The sequence below is a fragment of the Typopeltis vanoorti genome, chromosome 4, assembly GCF_054136105.1.
Source record: "Typopeltis vanoorti isolate ZY-2024b chromosome 4, IOZ_Tvanoo_1.0, whole genome shotgun sequence".
NCBI lineage: Eukaryota > Metazoa > Arthropoda > Arachnida > Uropygi > Thelyphonidae > Typopeltis > Typopeltis vanoorti.
This window is the reverse complement of record NC_143552.1, coordinates 120,999,322-121,016,499: the sequence shown is the minus strand read 5'-3', so window position 1 is coordinate 121,016,499 and position 17,178 is coordinate 120,999,322. Positions and strand designations below refer to the sequence as shown.

Here is a 17,178-nt window from a genome sequence, read left to right as displayed (position 1 = left end):
ACTGTTTTAGAAGAATCACAGTTACGCCTTTTAGACAGACTATAAGGGTTGCTTTTCCATTAAACACCCATGGGTATCTCACCTTTTGAAAAACCAGTTATTTCTGTTGTTTTCAAATTCGTGGCTCTAAGATCTTTATCGAACTCCGAAAGATCCTCTGTTTTTCCCATTGCGATCAACACCATTATCGATTACTGACCAGCAGCATTCTTAAATAGTGGCCTACAACAAGCGGTAAGGCAAGTGATCAAGTGTTTTGTATATATGCTGCGTAAGTAACGTTTATGTATATCTATAAAAGACTTCTAAGTCGCTGGCCGGTATCTCTAAAACTAAAAACACGCACCACGAAGAATATTGGTCAATATTCACTCACACTCCAGCTTCAAATTTACCGAAACAACTTCTCAACGTCCTCTTTCTCTCCATCTATTTCTGTTCTTTGCGTCGTTTCCCAAGGATCACGACCTCTAGCTGTTCGAGAAACGTTAAAAAAATTCATATTTTCCTTTACCACTTGCCGATATATCACACGGGTATATCGCAGATTTTATAATTTCTCGTTTGGAGGATGATATAAAAATAAAAATGATGAAATAAAAATGATACTCATAAAAAGTAAATGAGATCACATAAAAGAAAATTCATTCTGCATGTATATCTTTCTGACAGAAAGATAAATTTGTAGCGGGGGATAATGTCAAACACTACTCTGAAAAATAAAATCTTAAGTAAAACACCTGCTTAAAGAATATAATAATAAAAAGGAAGACAAATAAGTTAAACGAGTTTATTACAACGCCTGCTAAGAATCACAGTAATAACCATAATGATAAATACAAAATTATACTTTATGAAAATTATGGAAAAACAAATACCCAGTTTCCAGAATTTTCATAATGTCTTTGAATCACCGTGTAAGCATGAAGGAAAGGACAAAATAATACTGTTTTTCCAGGAAGAGCAATTCAAGAGATTTATTGGAAGACATTTTACACAATATTACTAATATTGTATATGGCAAATATACAATATAGTATATGGCAAATATACAATATAGTATATGGCAAATAAAAATCAAGCATCAAGAGGAACGGAAGACGAATTATTCAAGTATTTTACTAATTACTGCTCTGGAAGAAAAGCGAATACGTAAGATAACATAGAGAACTAATTATAAAAATTTAGTTTAATCCTTTAGAGAACATAGAGAACTAATTGTTCACTCACAAATAAGACTCTCACAAAAGTCCATATTGGAATTCGAAATCGCAGCCTTCATCTGCGAGCAACCACTGAATCTTCTGTCACTTAATTCTTCCTTAAATTTTATCCCAACTTTCTATTCCGAGACAATCCTTCCACGCACTTAGTCAACCATCTGTTAATAACTTCGATTCTCTTGAAGTGTATGAAAAACCTCCTTGAGAGAAACCTTTAACCGTAATGCAATATTTTCCTAAGAAACTACTTATCTCAGGATATTATAGCGTTTTTTTCTTGTACAAGTTACAAATATTCTTAATGAAATCAACAACTTTCCAATTTTCGGACATTACTAGTTGTCTTGCTAATATGATCTTGTAGTTAACGTCATTATGAACCAAAAATAACTAAATCGTTATTATTTAATTCTTTCTATTGCTTTTTAATTCTGTTTGTTTTTATCTAAATCTTCCTTCGTACCAAATCGAATCCATTTATATTTCTTCTCATTAAGGTTAATGCTCACTTCCCATTATCCTTTTGCTAACTTCTAAGAGAATTCGGATCATCTAAACAATTTATCAGTCTGCCTAATTTCACACTGTCGATAATGAGTGAGAAAGAGAGAGAGAGAGAGAGAGAGAGAGAGAGAGAGAGAGAGAGAGAGATTTTAGTTTTAATATTTGAACCTCAATCATTAATCAGTATATATATACAAACTGCAAGAATCTCGATTTAACCAAACTACTGCTCCTCCGCTTCTAAACAGATTAGCGTTTATCAGGATGGCTACAAATCATCGCGATAAATACTGCTTTTCTGCCTGCCACTATATCTCTCTCTTAATAGTCTCATAAATACATTCAGTATCTAGCTGGAGCATGTTAATAATCAGGTTTATACGCAGAAGACTCTCACGGTCTTTACTGAAATATAAACAAATATTCCATCACAGTCAATACCATAGAGCCTCCATAGCGCCTCAGAATAGATGAATACATTTGGGTGGAAATACCGGGGTTTGAATCCTATCAGACTTTTCCACTGAAGATTAGTTTGCCAGGTCTAATGCAGAAGTGGGTAGACTCATCTCCCAAACAGGAAAAACATTCATAAGCGGTTTAATTAATCCCAGCAACATTTGATAGATCATAACGTTGTTATAAATCCTCCACACCGAACCTAATTACTTACTAGAAGTTTTAAAATACCAGAAGATTTATTCTCCTCTGTCTTAGAATGAAGTATAGCAAACTAATTCTTCAGACTTCCCTTCAGCTACATAAGCAATTATTAAATATCTTCCAAGTTAGGTTATCTTATGTGATTAAGGTTATGTAATTAAGTTAGGAAATCCTTCGAATTTCCTAACTTAATTACATCAACGATTATATAATATCAGGAACGGATATAATATCGGAATATCCGAATTCTTTTATTTTATTTTTATGAAACAAACTACGAAACTGTCACACACACTTAACAACTAAGAAGATTCCTTTGCGATCAACAACTTAGTCCTGGGATCTCCTAATGATTCGATTGGTTTCTTCAACATTGAGGAAACTTTCTAACCCCAGGCATCACTTTACTTTCATTAGTAACTTCCCTGAGCTTACTGCTTGTTCATCGCAGTTCTAGATACTCAGTCATCGTAATCTGAGCGTCAGCAGCTTTCAGGAAATTCCCAATTGGACGTTCATTCTCACTGCGGTATTTTGAGGAATTTTATTTAGAGAGTGGATCAATCGATCCCGTGAAGTCTGAAAGGATGAGTGTATTCGAGATTCTCTTAAAGTGGAAGTTATAGGATAATCTACAGGATCATTTAAGAAGAATAAAACAACTACACACCTGTTAACAAACTGAAATCGTGCATTAAGAAAACCTTTATTTGATATTTTCTTTTTTCCCCTTGTTGCTTGTTCAGCAAGAACAACAACAACAACAACAGAAGAAGAAATCCAGAGTAAAGAGCAGTGGACAAAATATCCTTAGGAATCGTTCTTATATACGATTACATATTGAATATGCATAGGTAACTATTAAAATCAACATCAAATGTAGTTTATTATTAACTTTATTTCTGTGCCGATTTAAACCACCATAATTTTAAAGTTTGTATGTAATGCATCATCTAGCACTGAAAAAAAAAAAAAGTATTTCATCTTATGGAAAATTAATACTTGAAATGTAGTCAAATTACATTGCGCAGATGTGCACATATTTAGATACATTTATCTCGTGTTGTTCCATTAATAGTAAACCCCGATGAGATGGGTTCACAATAGCAGCAGACGCATGTCATGTTGTTGGAAGTAATTTTAAGCGAACACAGAAATTATCATATTAGTTTTGTGAAAACGACAAAAAAGAAGAAGAGAAATAGTCACATTAGGGACATCTATTTACGTGAGTTAAATAACTAAAATAATTCGTTAAAAAGAAACAAAACAGTGCTATCTTTCAAAAGAATATTTCTGTATTTAATATTATCACATTGACTGGGTATAGAAATGAATAATTTTAAAACAGTATTTCTCAATATGTAACACTATTTCAGTTTTCCATATTAGGGTTAGGGCCACGATAGAGAGAGAGAGAGAGAGAGAGAGAGAGAGAGTGGCATTTGTCTGCAGTACTGTTCATCAGTAGCCCAAATTCACGACATATGTTAAGCGATCGTACGAAGATAATTATTAATAACCTATTTAAAAAATTTTTAAATATTATAATCCTTATAGGTTCATTCCTCCGGACAAGTCTAAAGAAACCGATGACATGGCTGGTACTTGCTTTTGAATCCTAGCTGATTTCAACAGCTGATATTTCTTATGACAGCATCCCAAAGTACTTAAACATTCGTTAACAGTCTTTGCTGTTATCTCTTTAGTTTGATAACGTCTTATTCACACTTGGATCGTCTATATGTTTTAGTCCATTGCTTTCGAAACAGAGGTATTTATCATGCTTGTCAGTGCTCTTGTCCTTTTTATATACAGATATTGTCTATCTTTATTAAATAATTCCCTTAAAATAAATGTCATACAGAAGTCCTACACCACGAATCCTGTTTATCCTTAAATGAATAGTTAGATCTCTGAACCAAGTTATTTTCCCCAGTTCATTTTGTTTGTTACCGATAATCTCTAACACTTCCAACAGAGCTCTAAAAATTAAATGTTCTGAAAAGGCTTTGTGGAACAAACTGGGGCGCAAAGCCAAAAATCTCAAAACTACTTACACTACACTAATAAGGACAATAATGGAATATGCGGCACCTATCTGCTCACATTCGGCCTCATCGGTAAAGATAACATTAGACAAATTACAAGCAAAATCATCCTAGATTATCATTGTGCAGTCTCATCCACTAACAACATCAGAGCCCAATAGGAATGTTTGCTTGACCTCCTGGAGGACAGACGAAAATTTGCCACCATAAAATTCATAAATAATATCAGAAGCTACCAAAGCGATCATATCTCACTAAAAACTTATGAACATTGGAATCAAAAATGCGTACTTCACAGATCATCAACTTTACACCATGATGACACTATCAGGAGGGAAATAGGTCTTGATCAACTAAATGCCCACATAAACAAAGAACCTCTATTTTCCAGTCCTTTACCTTCAAATACCTCCATAAACCTAAACCTTACCAAATCGTGTACAAAAAAAAGAATCAAAAGAAATGCTCAAAAGAAAAAGTCATAAATACTATCAATCTTCTTTCATCCTCCAAACAAGTTATTTGTTATACCGATCGACCGTCAGACACCAATATGATTAATGGAGGCGCTGGTGTTCTCCTTCTACTCCCGAAAGGTGAAAAACCTTCAATAAAAGTTGCATCTGGGAGAATCACTTCCAATTTTACCAGCGAACTCTACGCAATAAATAAAGCACTTGAAGCCCACTTAAAATTATCATCGTCACAACAATCTGAAGGAATTATAATTTGCAGTGAATCAAGATCAGCTATGGAGGCAATCAAAAATGGCAATACCAAGCCCACACAAGACATCCATAAACTCTTAAATCAACTAAAGTGTTTAGGAAAAAGTTCCATTTTACAATGAATTCCTGCTCATGTAGGCATTGATTACAATGAAGCAGCTGATAAATTAGCAACAGAGGCCAGAGAACTCAACCAAGGAACTCACATGATAACTCTTGCTAATGCCAATGCACTAGCAAAAGCTAAACTAATTCCACTGAAATCAGTGATACAACATCAAATTCCCAAAATCAGTGCTGACAGAAAGACCTCCATCACGATAGCAAGACTACGAACAGGACATTATAGAGGAATGAAGATCAATACAGATGATACCAGAACATATAGAAACTGCAACAACTGCCAAATACTAAACTTGATTTCGTAACGATACTTGTGACATAATGATGAGAAATATATACACGTTTGCACAAGAATAATGTTTAATTTGCCATATATTTCGGTCTGAATATTACAGACCGTAACCTTTGGGTTAGATATATAGACGACATCTTTGCTGTATGGCCTCACAACAGAGATGCCTTACCTTCCTTTGCAAGCAGTATCAATTCCTTACATCCACGTATAAAGTTTACCATGGGGATTGAAAAAGACAACAAGTGATCTTTTTTAGACGTCCTTCTCATCCGTTCACCTTCTGGTATTCTTACAACAACAATTTACAGAAAACCAACTTTGACAGGTCGTTATATTCTCAAAGAATCTGCTCATCATCCTTGTCAAAACACAGGAATCAAAATGTTTAATCCGACTAGCCAAAACTAACTGTTCAACTTCTCATTCATTACAGAAAGAACTTTCGACTATCACACATCACATGAAACTACATGGCTTCTCCGAAAAGAGTACACAACATCTGTTCTGTGTTGGATTCTTACAATCCAACACAGAACAGCAAAGATTCAATACGTCGAGTTCCAATTCCTTACATTTCCGGGATTTCAGAACCAATTTCAAGAATTCTGAAGAAATATGATTTAACAGCCACTTATACACCTATTAACAAATTATTCACCCATTTTCCTTCATCTAAAGATAAACGCTCCACCTTGTCTCTACCTGGTGTGTATCAAGTTCCTTGTAATTGTAATCTTTCCTACTTTGGACAAACTGGACGTTCTATAGAAAAATGAATTCAAGAGCGTCAGTCATCAATTCACCACAACAAACCTGAGAAATCTGGATTAGCTCAGCATGGATTAGAAACAAGCCACAACATCCTTTGGTCCAAGACTTTCCTCCTACACAGATGTCGCTACAAATTTGAACGTTTATTTAAAGAAAGTGTAGAGGCCTTACTTCAACGTCCTAACTTGAATCGTAATGACTGTATATCTATATCAAAAATTTGGGAAAGTTTAATCAGGATAACACATTAATTTATTTTTTATTTATTTATTTTTTTGTAAATTTCCTATATTAGCCTAATGTTATTTAAGATCATTATATGAATTTCTGAATTAATATCTTTAATTCTATTTTTTAAAAAATGTTTACTCTTCTAATACTTAGCGGTATGACATCACGCGGCTCGTTCTATGTGTGAATGATCAATTGTTCGTATTCCACTTTGTTTTTTAAAATTATTCCTATGTAGCCACTGAAGATGGTCTGCAATATTCAGACCGAAATATTTGGCAAATTAAACATTATTCTTGTGCGAACGTGTATATATTTCTAATACTGAACTGACACCCACTCGCATCTTTACCTGTTCTGCAATTACAGCAGCCTTGCAAGAAATAGATCCTAATCCTGAACAACAGTTCTATAGAAACAAAATCATCGACATAGCCAAAGCAGTACAAGGAGCACACGGAAACATCTGACTCTTCAAAGGACAAGATAACAACAACAACAACAACAACAACCTAATTTTATGTTCCCCAAACGGTGAGCTTAAATCTCATAAATTATCCATAAAAAACAACTCCCTCCACAGACAAATGGGAAATATGAAATGGAAATATTCTAGTCGGTGAATGATTTTGAGTCCCGTAGACAGATCTAAAATATCAAGATTTTATAATGTTGTTCCCTCCAGAGATGAATCAATCGACAAATGAACAAGTAGGCTCTCACAGATGTTACGCATTGTTAACAACTTAATTAAACGAATTTTATTGTATGTCCTCTTTTTAGATCATAATTTTAGAGACGATTTTTTTTCTTCCATTCGATAGCATGTTGAATACTTCAAACTCGCAAGGCATATGAGGAGTCGAAATTACAAAGCCTTCATTAAACAGGCTTCATGTTTACGAGCTAATGAGACAGGCTGAGGATTATGCTTATGCTTATGTAGTTAAATAGAGCTTAAACTTATGTCTATAGGCGGTCGGAAATGTCTCGGTATTAAGCAGAACTAGTGCATCATTCTTCAGTCTCTTTATATAAAGGCATGAGCATTTACTTACCTAGTGGTTAGGAGTCTTTTCCCTAGTTTGGAATTAAATACCTGAAGAAACGTTTGTAGTAATTAATGATTCTCAAAAAACACTTCTGAAAACTCAGACGTGTTTTTGAAGGGGGAGGGATAAATACTTTTACAAATGCAGCTTCTGTTTATCTAAGATATTCTGGGTATTAATAAAAACCGCTATTTAGCCTTAGTCAATATTATAATACATTATAACAAAAATGGAATGGCGGTCTGCCTCCTTAGCGATTAGCTTAGCGGCTCTCCAACCAAAACGCGAAAGCTTTTCGAATTCCATGGTGGCAACGTTGTTTGTACTTGTCTTGAGTAGTAGACTATTTTTGTCTTCTCTTATGCCAACTACCAGCCAGCTTATCGAATGCCTGTAAGTGGCCTTAGAAGGTTCATTGTTTGATCACTAGATTATAGCCGTCGGATTATCTCACCTTTATCCACTCAAGTATAATAGTAAAACCTATTACTATTTTCCTTGGTGGGTTTCACAAAAAAGTCAGATTTTAGTTACTTTATTTATTATAGTATATAAATTAGTTTCTTCATTTTTTGTATAACCAAGACTAGATATGTTTCTGAGGAAAACCTTACCTTGATCCCGTAATTTGACTCTTCATAGACGATTGATATGTAGGTCCAGTTAAACAGCTTTATAATCTCTACCATGGCATGGGCTTGGTTATTATCAGCTGGTACGGTTCTTAAAAAATATTCGAAGCGTTGTTTATTACTCAGCTCAGGACTAGTGGAGAAGAAACTAATCTGGAAATTTAAAAAAAAATTCACTTACATGCATGCGCATACTTTAACACACACACACACACTTTATATACAGTTACTCGAAGCGTACATACATATATACGCTTCAAATAACTTCGCGTAACTTCAATAGCTTTGGGCAACTTGAAATAGTGGACTTTGACAGTCTGATATTTCAAGTTCAATATTGACAACAGTAGTGACATAGAATTTCTCACTGCTGTTTGTGACAAAACTTTGGCATCACATGGAGTCAACTATTACATGAAAGTTAGCAGGTGCTACTTTTCCAACTGTCTTCTAAGGAAAATGGAATTATGACAGTTACAAATCATTTCATTGAGAGAGAGCATTTTGTTTTCTGTCCGAAAACAAAATGCTCTCTCTCAATGAAATGTATCCGAATCATGTATCACCTTTAGCGATTCGCCATTTTGATCACATCGATAAAAATAAGTAATCAGCGATCAACAACTTTTATTTTATTGTATTTTATTCGAGGTAAGTCACTCGCATTATTTAGATTAGAGTTCGTATAAAATAATTTGTACCTTCAACCTTTTCAAATTCAAGAGAAAATAAAATTACATTAAAACTAAAATCATGAACTGTAGAATGCCCTCTTTGGTCAAGCTGTAATAAAGATTCTTACAAGCGTATTTACATTGAGTAGCGATGTAGTACAATAGGAACCTATTGTTTTTATTTTAGTTTTATTTATTTAGTACGAAAGGGAAAGAATCAGCTTTTTATATTATTTTATATTTCTGCGAGTGACGTATTATTACAGTAATTTTTCCAACCATGATTTAGGAATGGCTAAAGATCACAGACAGATGCCCAGATATGTAAACTTTAAAGATGCAATCCATGCGCCAGATTTGTTCCTAAAAGATTTCAATAATTTAATAAATTTACCAAATAAAAAACTAAGCTAATCGTTTGAGGCATGTTTTCCTAAGAAATTATTTCACGAAATGTACCAGTTGAAATATTTTAAAAAAATGCACCGTATATTAAATAACTGATACTAGATCCCTGACTTAGAAATACTGTACTGCTTAATTACACTAAAAGGGACTTGTTGATTTATATTCGAGTAAGTAGCGATAAATTACATCTGAAATCAATTCAAGGACGAAATATCTTAAATGGATAGCGTGGAAATAATGGTCTAAGTATTTCTGAAGGCATTTTTTAAAATTATTTTTAGTTAAGCAATGGAATCTGTTTCAACACAAACTTTCCACTCAAGGGAGAAGTGTATAAATCTTTTTAAAGTGTGTGGTGGAGAGCTCATTTATATGTTAATTGGGAAACTCTAATGCAAGAGAGCCTTTTTATGTCTTGAAAGGTGATTAATCACCTTTGCATTAATGGCATCTATAGTTCACGTTATCAGTCAATGTTGTCATTATGTTAAGAGCGCACACCTGTCATTATGTTAAACTAAAATACGGGATTTAGGATTTAAACACTACACGAGAATTTATTGATTTTCTATACTTTTTTTCATGTAACGTCATTAATGTTTAATCCCCGAAATCACTGTGACAAGCTCAATGAAAGGCGATTATGGCAAAAAAGAAAAAAAAGAGATTTCGCAATAACGTAGTTTTCGTATAGTGACTCAATAAAATCGACAGAAATATCAGAGAGAGGTCAAGAAAATTTTCCTCAGGAAACGAGACAAAATCTTTAATGATTCAACTAGACAACTTGAAATATAAATCTGCAAATGTTTTAGACCAAGTGTCTAAAAAGTATACTAAAAGTTTGGAATGGAAAGAGAGTATAAAATAAAAAAAAATGATGGTACTTAGGAGCCGTTAATATCTTAAGAGGATCAACTTTCTAAGACTTTTCTGACAAAACTCAAGATGCTGACGAACAATAACCAACAAAACTGATCTTGTTCTGTATAGCTTCTTGCAGGCCCAGTTTTATTATACGTTTTTCTTACTTCCCTCTCAAAGGACTATTTTCTCTAGTTGCGTGACAAAATTTTATCACAATCATTTAAAACTCTAATCTTAGTTCTTATCTCCACAGTTCACAGAAATATAACAATAACTCAGAAAAGTTTACTGTTATATCGGAATTACCAAGGAAATGTTTCAATTTCAGAAGAAAATTGTATTATTTGCCGGTTAAAATATACATCGCCCCTACAAGGCTGCAATTCAAAAAACAGCGTACGACAACGAATAACAGTGGGAGTAATGACAATAGTCCGCATTTGAAAGGTTCGTGGCTTTACATTCTGCTACACTATAAGGTTATCGGTCTTGCAGCGAAGGATTATTATTCATAAACACATCCACTGTTCTTAAAGCACTTTTTGTATAAGTCCCCGTTTCCCAGTACAACAAAGTTATCCTCCATCTTTATAAAGCTGAATGCCGATATTTCAGCTACGATATCATTCAAGTAACGTCATTTCTAACGATCGATGCCTTTTGTTCCGAAAGTGAGCATTCAGAATCTCCGAGCGACGTCAGAAAACTTTAGAAATTATAGCCATTTTCAAAAAGATGGAAGTAAAAGAATTGCCTTCAAAACTTGAATTATATATATGAATACCATTGACTTCTTTTCTGCTGTTTGTTTAGCAGTTCGGAAGAGGCAGTCAGAAATCCGTAAAGGTATCCAGATTAAGAAGAAAAAAAAGAAAGAAGAAAGAAAAAAGAAAACAGTAAAGTGAAACAAGCAAATGAAAATTGATAAACAGCAGGCGAGAGAGAGAGAGAGAGAGAGAGAGGGAGAGAGGTAATGATGGCAGAAAAATGAATTGTAACAGATAAACTGGGAGATTAAATCAACAAGATGCTTTTCAATTTTCTAGGCAAAGCAATAGTTTCAAATATACGAAGATATTTCAAGCAAAGGCACCGAAAAGGACACCCACAATTCTAGGATACTCTATTATAACTGACTTGGACTCCTGGTATGGCTCCTTTCTGCTTTTGAAACTAAAATAACTCAAGGGACAACGTGTGTAGTCGCAGGAGGTAATAATAATAATAACAACCCGTGTTGCGTATTATTATTATTATTATTATTATTATTATTATTATTATTATTATTATTATTATTATTATTATTATTATTATTATTTAAATAAACGTTCGAACTTGTGGGAACACCGATGGAATAAGCTTGTTTCAGACCATAGGATATTCTGGTCGGTATCTATTGCATTATGTGCAAGGTCAGATTTATCTCATTGATGATGTAGGACTAGTGTTCTAACATTCGTTTGTCCATCGAACGTCCAGTTTGTCTGATATAAGAGAGGTGAAACTTACATAATTTTGTAGTCGCCTTGAAGAGCGAGACGGGAGCATTTAACTTTAGACGATGGGAATCATGATGACAGTTTCGTGAAAGAAATAAACGTTGCCACTGGATCATATTTATTAAGAATTCTAGAGATTTGTTCCTAGATGCAGAAAGTACTTTTCATAACACATTTGAAGGAGAAAGGAACAAAAAAAACAATGTAGATACTTAGATAAACAAACTATTGAGATAAAAGAAAACATTAAAAATGAAGGCATAATAATATTCAACAAAATTAGTTAGAACGCCCAAATCAGAGAAAATTGTTTGTCTGGTTACAGAAAGAAAACCCGAGTTTCTGGAAAGAAAACCCTGCTAAGTCACCTTCACTTTAAAATAATCTTCCCTTATGCTTACCACATTTATTGTATAATATGTTATTTTTCATATTTAGTCCTTTAGTCAAGTACAAGATTAGCATTAACATGAATTAAACAAAATGAGACTATATATTTCATACGTTTTGTAAGATAAATAAAATGAATAAAATATTAGATTGATTTCCCTTCTTAACTGTACTAAAATGAGATTTGATCTTGTAAAGCTGGTTCTAAAATAAAACTGAATTCATAATCTTACTTGAGGGATCCTGAACAGCCTCAATAAGTTAGCAACTTGTATCGAAGTTACACTAGATGCTGCTCCGAGGACTCCGGTTATTACTTTCTGGCGTATTAGCGGTGTTGAACCATCACGACATCTATATGTTCCGTCGTCAATATTACTTATCGATCCTGCAGATGAAACCAAACATACAGTATATCATAAACCTATACCTCGAATTTTATTTTATCGGATCAGAGCGCCATCTATGAGTAGTTTTTATTAATTAGCTACATTTCATGAAGTACTGTTTCTATTTATCGGTGATATGAATGGAAAAAAATAATTTCAAGTAGAACTACGTTTTCTAAATAACGACATGATTTGTCTCTTGTCATATTCCTTCATTTATTCGTCTTCTTAGTGACCAACATAAAATGTGTAGTCCATAGTCAGAGTCTGTGATTATGGACTATAGGTTTTGCGTTGAACTTAGTGCTGATTTGAGCGAATTTCACTAGAATCAGTTTGCTTTGTTGGAACATTTGCTTTTTCAGTTGTTGTTTTTTCATTTTTTTAAAAAAATAAAAGGCATATCGATTCAGTATTTTATGATATGTTTAAAGGTCGAAAAAAATTAAGCTCAAGTGAAGTTGAATTATTTTCTTACATTTTTTTGGCACAATTGGAAAAACTTTTTCATTTGCAATTCTTCATGCAAAATATATCCTACACGTTCTTTTGAAATGCTTATATAGTCTCAGCAATTTCACGCACTTTGACTCGCCGATCATCCAATATCATATCGTGCGCTTGATCAATGATTTTTGGTGTTGTCACACTTTTTGGACGTCCTTCACGTGGCTCATCTTCAAGGCTGGTACAGCTACGTTTAAACTCGGCAGCTTATGTCTTAATTGTCGAAAACAAAGGAGAAGAGTAGAGTGCCCATAAACTTTTATGAACTTCAAATGAATTTTTTTATGCGTTAAACCTTTTACAAAGAATTTTATAACCGGACGATACTCAATTTTATCCATTTCAAGGGATACAGACAATTCTTTTGCTTGAGACAGCTGTATAAGACAACTACTTGATAGAATGACTTGCAATTTCACATGGATGCTTATAACAGATATACCAACTTAGAAAAAAAAAATCGTGCCGATGGCGATGGCATCTTTGGTCGAGGCCTTTTCGAGAACTTTTCAGACCATCTTCGTATTAAGGATTAAGAACGAGTGACCAGTACATATTGTACTTGTGAGTCTTTGGACTCCCTGGAGGTGTAAAATAATAATAATAATAATAATAAAATGATAACACATTCAATAGAAGAAATTGGAAGAAAGTTATGATAGGTGAAAGCTGGAGAGCGGACACGCTAGCCGAGTGGCTAGCGTGTCCGCTCTCCAGTCAAGAGGCTGCGGGCTCGATTTCCCCCGTGGGCATGGATGTGTGTGTAATTGTCTTTGGAAATACTAGTGGTGGTGGTCGGCGCTAGATGGCGTTTGTGTAGTTGAGGTCAGTTGGTGGATTGAGTGGCAGAGACAGAGTTTTGTAGCAGGTACCCTCCCTCGATGAGTCTTTGGACTCACTGGAGGTGTTTAATAATAATGATAATTTGCAGAGATAATCCAGATAATCTAATTTAATGTTAGCTCTCAGTGTTCACTGTCTTCGCACTAAAAAGCTGCCAACTGTAGTCATTATTAAACGTCAAAATAATTATTTATTTTATATCAGAAATTTCGAATTACAAGATATACTCAAGGAATTAAGTGCTAAGAAATGTATTCCAGATATGTTCAACTAACAGAATGATGCACGTCAGCACTTATTACACAGATTATATCTAGAGAAATACTATATATTGCTCTGTAGTAAAAGACTTTGATTTTATCATTTTTATTTTAGCCTTAAGGATAAATACTTCGATATGCTGACAAAATTGGAATATAGATGACCACAAGAGTGGAATATAGATGAACGTATAAAGCAAAACGTGGTATCATGAACATGTCTCAAAACTATCATAATTAATCGACTAAACTTTTGCGAAGAATGTCGTGCTGTCTAATTGTAATTATCGTTTTTGCGATCATACTTTATGTGAGAAGTTACTTTTATCCAAAGTTACTTTTATCGGGAAAATTTTCTTTTTTTTCCCTACATACTGAAATGACAGCTTGAGCTGTAAAGTTAACTTTGTGTAGTCCTGGGGAATTTCCGTCTGCTGGGTGATCAAAACTTCAGTTTGGAGAACAAAACTCATCGTCTTAGCTCTATGAAAATAGTGTTTGCATGCCAGGTCGCCAAAGAAAGGCCGTAATTAGTTGGAATCTATTCACCGCCGAGTAGAGCGGTGTTCTAACCCTTAGCGGTCTGCCACGGACAAGATTGCTTTTTTTTTCTCCAGAAAATCGGTTTTCATCTCATAAAATAAACAAAATCGACCCTAAAAGCCACACTATTACAAACAAATAGTACACTATATCAGGGTTAGGCAGCACGAGATGGCGGTACTTGTCTTCCTCTCTTCACCGAATACGAACTAAAATTAGTGATAGTCTTCGGACCTGTTATATTTCATTGGCTACGGGTAGAAAGCTGTTCGAACAACAATTATTCGAACGCAAAGGCGTTCGAATAATTGTTAAAATTCTAAAAATAATTTAGGCCACATACCATCCGCACCAACAGTCATACCTGTTCTTGAATTCATTCGCAAAACGTGCACACACCATATCCAATAGCAATCCATTCCAGTCACGCACCACTTTATGAGAGAAAAATCTAGCCATCCCCTTCTTGACAGCATTCATTCTCAACTTCCAAGGATGTCCTCTTGTCCTTTCCTCACCCTCCATAAAATGAAAACTTCCATCTTCTGAAATACTGTATGATCTTTCAGAAGTTTATAAGTCTCAATTATATCAACCCTCTTTCTCCTGTTTGCTAACGTCTTCAGTCTGCAAATTCTCAGCGTGTTTTCATAATCAATATTCCTGATATCATTTTTAATACTTGCACTCTCTGCGTCAAATCTTCCTAATATCATTAATGTACAGATTGAATAATAATGGACCAAGCACTGATCCTTGTAGTATATCACTGGTTACCTTAAATTTTGCACTCGCATCTCCCATATACCTCTTAACATCTGTCAGTCAGCAACCTCTTATCCATGCCAATGATTTACAACCCAACACACATTATGCAGTTTATGGAACAGTCTTCCATGGTGTATAGTGTATCCACATACTCTTCTTTGCAAAATATCCATGTTCGGATAATTGAAGTTCCCCATCATGATTACTCGTTTCTCACTCATCATCTTTATTTTGTAACCCATTTCTTTGTCACTAGCAACCGATCCACTATATCTGTAACAACAACCCGCTGTCTAAACAAGAAAATGATTTTTACGGAAACAAAACAATATTATTGATGACTCTTAACAAAGAAACAGCAAAATAATAAATCAAGATTTAAGTCGGTTTGATATATATATATGTATTTAAATTAGTATATTTAGTAAAACTAATCCGCGCGGTTAGCCTAGTGGCTTTGCGCTTCGCAACCATATGCTCGGGGAAGGAGTGTCATAGGTTCGATTCCCGTCCATGACGTGAGGAGCTTAAGGATCTTCCTCAGCCATAGCCAAGTTAGCCGGTCTTGGGCGTGGACAGCAGGGTTTTTTCCGCCAGTTTATCTGGGGTTTTTCATCCCGAAAGCAGGCAAACCGGCCCCGTGAACACACAGGTTACAGTTATAAATACTTACGGCAAGGAAGGCAACGGGAAACCACCTTGCTCATAATCATCTCTCCCTAGAATGGTAGCATAGAGCTACCCTCCCCCTTCCGTATGGCAGATGGGAAGAAGAAGAAGTAAAACTAAAGTTTTATTACAACTGCATATCGTCAGTCATATTAACCTGCTATTTTATATTTGAAAAAAAAATTGAATAACGAATCTTCACGGGATGCAGTTTGCATTGCTTGTGTATTTCGTAGTAAAAAGTATTTTTGACATCCATAAAATTATCTACAGATTCTTTTGTTTGTGTATATCTCTTATATTAATAAAACTTTCCTGTCCTCTGAAGTTCTGTCCTATATGTTTTAAATAGAAGCTGTCCTTTCATTATGATTTTGATTTTATATTTTATGTGTGCATTCCATCCAAGGGGTAAACCCATAGTATATTAGCAATACGGTTCTGTCAACGGTTAGATAAACCACATCTAGATAACAAACATGGAACATTTGCAAGCCATTCCAGGCCTCCAATAACAGGAGCGGTGGTCGTTTAAACTGAGATAAAGAAACTCATCTGCTACGAGTACTTAAAGACATTTCTAAGCATCAATGTCCATCCACAATGGGATTCGAACCAGTAATCAGTTGGATGGAGAGCAGAACACTATCAAGTCGACCAAGGTTGATTTTTTATCATATAAATAATTTTAATCCTATTAATATATGCACTTAATCCTCTCTCTCTCTCCCTCTCTCTCTCTCTCTCTCTCTCTCTCTTTCTCTCTCTCTCTCTCTCTCTCTCTCTCTCTGCGTGTATGTATGTGTGCGTGCGTGCGCACGTGCGCATCTCGATCTCTATAAATAGTTTAATCTCAGCACTTTATTTACACAATAACGTTCTAGTTAAAATACCTCACAATAAAAAAAGATAAAGTAAAAAAATTATAAAATTATTGACATGAATTTAAACCATGGCTGCGTATTATTCAGAATCTAGAATCTAATATAATGTTTACATAAGTGAAATTAGAGAATTAGAAACTTAAGAAAAAAAATTTGCCAAGTAATAATTAAAAAATCAGAACTTTTATAAGTTTTTTTTCTTTT

At 34.4% G+C, this 17,178-nt stretch overlaps 1 protein-coding gene across 1 annotated transcript in view; it reads right to left on the bottom strand.

Annotated features, from left to right (window-relative positions):
• The window catches only part of LOC150107646 (metabotropic glutamate receptor 6-like), a 111,360-nt gene that overhangs the window by 25,939 nt on the left and 68,243 nt on the right, over nt 1-17,178 (bottom strand). Inside the window, exons 2-3 of the mRNA XM_090392154.1 lie at nt 12,345-12,499; nt 8,256-8,426 (exon numbers count right to left, since the gene is read on the bottom strand). Coding sequence (XP_090248280.1) covers nt 8,256-8,426; nt 12,345-12,499 — 326 coding nt within the window. The remainder of the gene's footprint in view (nt 1-8,255; nt 8,427-12,344; nt 12,500-17,178) is intronic.